General features: G+C 39.6%; 1 protein-coding gene across 1 annotated transcript in view; it reads right to left on the reverse strand.

The window, feature by feature from the left end:
• Nucleotides 1-2190: 2190 nt before the first annotated feature.
• Nucleotides 2191-4721, reverse strand: part of LOC136845290 (uncharacterized) — a 16934-nt gene continuing 14403 nt past the window's right edge. Inside the window, exon 9 of the mRNA XM_067115468.1 lies at nucleotides 2191-4488. Coding sequence (XP_066971569.1) covers nucleotides 2429-4488 — 2060 coding nt within the window. The 3' untranslated portion in view covers nucleotides 2191-2428. The remainder of the gene's footprint in view (nucleotides 4489-4721) is intronic.

Consider the following 4721-nt stretch of genomic DNA (forward strand, 5'->3'; position numbering starts at 1 on the left):
ATAACAAGTGGGCAATCTTCTGCAACTGGTGCAGAAGACAATGTACCATCTACTTCTACCTCTGTAGCGCAAATAGCAGCTTTTTTGCTATTTTTAAGGTCTTCCTGAGGGTTAGCTAAACCCATGATTAAGGGCTGCAGAGCGATGCTAAACTCCGTATTCAGATGCTGATAAAGACATCGGTGATCTAATCAAATCACTGGACACTTCGAAACAGGAGAGGTCAGTTTCTTTGTCCTGGAATTTAGAAGTTGTTTTAAAATGGCTTTCAGGCCCCCCATTTGAGCCTCTTCAATCCACATCCCTCAGGGATCTCACTAGGAAGACCCTCTTTTTAGTAGCTCTGGCTAAGTACTGCTAAGAGGACTAGTGAGTTGCAGGCCTTGAGCAAGAAGGTAGGATTCGCACAAGGAGACACAGTCTGGTGCTTTACTATAGGATTCTTAGTGAAGAATGAAGCGCTGACCAATCCCTGGCCCCGGTCATTCACAATCAGGAGTTTAACGGACTTTCTTGGTCCTACAGACCAAGAGAGCTCTTTGTCCAGTAATAGTGTTAAAGTATTACCTGGAGAGGACTAAGAAACTCAGAGGCACGTCTCCTAACCTCTGGTGTTCAGTTAAGGACCCGGCCTGTCCTTTATCCAAGAACGCGTTGGCATTCTTCTTGAGAGACATAATTTCCGAGTCTCACATTAAAGTTAAAGCCCAAGAAATTAGGGCAGTAGCGACTTCGCTGGCCTTCAAGCAGAATTTATCTCTTTGTGCAGTTGTGCAATCCACCAACTGGGGGTGCAAGTCAGTCTTTGCAAAATTTTATCTGTGTGATATCGGGACTGTATATGAGAACTGCAGTACCCTTGGCCCATTATCCGTGGCTGGCATGGTGTTGGGGGAGGAAGGATAGGAGGTATCTCTTCCATTCCTCTATCCACTCGCCTTGAATTTAGGTTGTAGAGTTTTGGGAAGTTGGGGGGTACTGAGTACCTGGAGCACCCATCTTTCGTTGTGTTTTGTTATGAATGGATTATGGTTATATGGTTTTTATATGGTGTATGTGTAACTTGTTTTTATGGTCTTGGTTGTGGTACTGCACCCAGGGCAAGGGCTTTTGTTTTTATTGTATGCTTCAGCAGCCATTGGAGTACTCCTCAGCTGCAAAGCCCCACTAATGTAGAGGCGCCCCTGGCTTCACTGCCATGCCACTATGATCAAGATGAGCTTCGCCAGAGGCAGTAATTTCATGCTGTAGCTCTCTCACCAGGTAGGTTACAACAAACGTTATCAATCTTAACTACTTTCTATTTCAAAATTCATCTCCATCTATGAGTTTTTTAAAGTAGTATATGTCCATGCATCCCACCTCCTGTCAGTGTGGGATTCAGCTGTAGTCACCTGGTAAAGTAACTTATATAAAAATGGCATTTTTATGATAAAATAAAGTTTTATATCTACTTACTAAGTAACTACATGATCAGAGCCCTCCCTCCTCCCCTCTCATTTACATGGGGCATAAACGAACTGGGCTCTTTAGTAGTGTTGTACCTATCCTTCTCCGAAAGTGGACAGTACGAGTTACCTTCACCAGAATATTGGAACACTACCGCGAATTTCAAATTTAAGCTGCCGATAAATGAAACTAATACCTATGCAGTTACTTGGTAGGTATATTTAAATTTTTATTTTATCATAAAAATGTCATGTTTTAGCTCTTACTGCAGGAGATAGTTGATTAATTGTCCAATATCCCTGCCCCAGAGCAAAGTTGGCTTTAGATAGGCCCCATTTTCCATGCATTTACCTTATTTACATAGGGCACTGTACTGTGCAGAAGCTTTTCCAGTGCATGATGGCACTAGGAATAATAAGTAACAGTAGATGGGTTAAATCAAACAAATGCTTCATGCTTGCTAATTTCACTCAAAGAAAAAAACAATACATAATACACAGTACAATGAAGGTGAGAAGACCAGTGTTGTTGTGTATCCCTGTGGTCACACAAAGATATTCCACGTAGATTATATAAATTATATATATATATATATATATATATATATATATATATATATATATATATATATATATATATATATATATATATATATATATATATATATATATATATATATATATATACATATATATATATATATATATATATATATATATATATATATATATATATATATATATATATATATATATATATATATATATATATGCATTGTTTCCAAAGGCTCTTGTATACACACTAAGTAGCTATATTGTTGGTAAGGCTTTATTGCCAACATGTGGAAATGAGAGAGATACTGTAAAGAGTCATACATATATAAACACTATTATCACAGTATCAGTTTTTTAACAGCATTCATGGTATTCCCAAATGTGTGAAGTGGGGAGAATTTCTTGAACATATGAGGGTAGATGTACTAGCCTATAATGGTTGTAGTAGAAGTACTTCCTGTTGATGTAGAGCTTCCAGTAGAAGTACTTCCTGTTGATGTAGAGCTTCCAGTAGAAGTACTTCCTGTTGATGTAGAGCTTCCAGTAGAAGTACTTCCTGTTGATGTAGAGCTTCCAGTAGAAGTACTTCCTGTTGATGTTGAGCTTCCTGTAGAAGTACTTCCTGTTGATGTAGAGCTTCCAGTAGAAGTACTTCCTGTTGATGTAGAGCTTCCAGTAGAAGTACTTCCAGTTGATGTAGAGCTTCCTGTAGAAGTACTTCCTGTTGATGTAGAGCTTCCAGTAGAAGTACTTCCTGTTGATGTAGAGCTTCCAGTAGAAGTACTTCCTGTTGATGTAGAGCTTCCAGTAGAAGTACTTCCTGTTGATGTTGAGCTTCCTGTAGAAGTACTTCCTGTTGATGTAGAACTTCCAGTAGAAGTACTTCCTGTTGATGTAGAGCTTCCAGTAGAAGTGCTTCCTGTTGATGTTGAAGAGCTGCCTGTGGAGGTACTTCCTGTTGATGTTGAGCTTCCTGTGGAAGTACTTCCTGTTGATGTAGAGCTTCCTGTGGAAGTACTTCCTGTTGATGTAGAGCTTCCTGTGGAAGTACTTCCTGTTGATGTAGAGCTTCCTGTGGAAGTACTTCCTGTTGATGAAGAGCTTCCAGTAGAAGTACTTCCTGTTGATGATGAGCTTCCTGTGGAAGTACTAGATGTTGTTGAAGAGCTTCCTGTTGATGATGAGCTTCCTGTAGAAGTACTAGTTGTTGTAGAAGAGCTTCCTGTGGAAGTACTTCCTGTTGATGTAGAGCTTCCAGTAGAAGTACTCCCTGTTGATGATGAGCTTCCTGTAGAAGTACTAGTTGTTGTTGAAGAGCTTCCTGTAGAAGTACTTCCTGTAGAAGAAGAGCTACCTGTGGAAGTACTGCTTGTTGAGGAAGAGTTTCCTGTGGAAGTACTGCTTGTTGTAGAAGTACTTACTGTTGATGAAGAGTTCCCTGTAGAAGTAGTGCTTGTTGAGGAAGAGTTTCTTGTAGAAGTAGTGCTTGTTGAGGAAGAGTTTCCTGTAGTAGTGCTTGTTGAGGAAGAGTTTCCTGTAGAAGTAGTGCTTGTTGAGGAAGAGTTTCCTGTAGAAGTAGTGCTTGTTGAGGAAGAGTTACTTGTAGAAGTAGTGCTTGTTGAGGAAGAGTTACTTGTAGAAGTAGTGCTTGTTGAGGAAGAGTTTCCTGTAGAAGTAGTGCTTGTTGAGGAAGAGTTTCCTGTAGAAGTAGTGCTTGTTGAGGAAGAGTTTCCTGTAGAAGTAGTGCTAGATGAGGAAGAGTTTCCTGTAGAAGTAGTGCTTGTTGAGGAAGAGTTTCCTGTAGAAGTAGTGCTTGTTGAGGAAGAGTTTCTTGTAGAAGTAGTGCTTGTTGAGGAAGAGTTTCCTGTAGAAGTAGTGCTTGTTGAGGAAGAGTTTCCTGTAGAAGTAGTGCTTGTTGAGGAAGAGTTTCCTGTAGAAGTAGTGCTTGTTGAGGAAGAGTTTCCTGTAGAAGTAGTGCTTGTTGAGGAAGAGTTTCCTGTAGAAGTAGTGCTAGATGAGGAAGAGTTTCTTGTAGAAGTAGTGCTTGTTGAGGAAGAGTTTCCTGTAGAAGTAGTGCTTGTTGAGGAAGAGTTTCCTGTAGAAGTAGTGCTTGTTGAAGAGGAGTTTCTTGTAGGAGTAGTGCTAGTTGAGGAAGAGTTTCCTGTAGAAGTAGTGCTTGTTGAGGAAGAGTTTCCTGTAGAAGTAGTGCTTGTTGAGGAAGAGTTTCCTGTAGAAGAAGTGCTTGTTGAGGAAGAGTTTCTTGTAGAAGTAGTGCTCGTTGAGGAAGAATTTCCTGTAGAAGTAGTACTTGTTGAGGAAGAGTTTCCTGTAGATGTGCTTGTTGAAATTGAACTATTTGTCGTTGACGTTGTTGTAGATGATGTAGAATTTCTTGGTGGAGTCGTCGTAGTAGTGGTACTCGGGCGAGTTGTAGTACTTGTAGTTGTCTTAGTAGTTGTAGTAGATGAAGTAGGAGGATGATGCTCTGGATGAACCAATGATAAGAATTACTTTTGTTGCAGAAATCCACTATGTAACATAACAACTCATCAGTACAAGATGCACAGACATTTAACAGCTAATGGAATCTAGGCCTAAAGTAGATAGTATAAGATGTCAATGCCTTTTATAAATAGGTTATAATGATCTCATGCTCAATAACAATACTTATTGGAAATTTAGAATTTAGTCACGAATTACTCTAGCTAGTAGAACTAT

The sequence above is a fragment of the Macrobrachium rosenbergii genome, chromosome 13 (genome assembly GCF_040412425.1).
Source record: "Macrobrachium rosenbergii isolate ZJJX-2024 chromosome 13, ASM4041242v1, whole genome shotgun sequence".
Lineage (NCBI taxonomy): Eukaryota > Metazoa > Arthropoda > Malacostraca > Decapoda > Palaemonidae > Macrobrachium > Macrobrachium rosenbergii.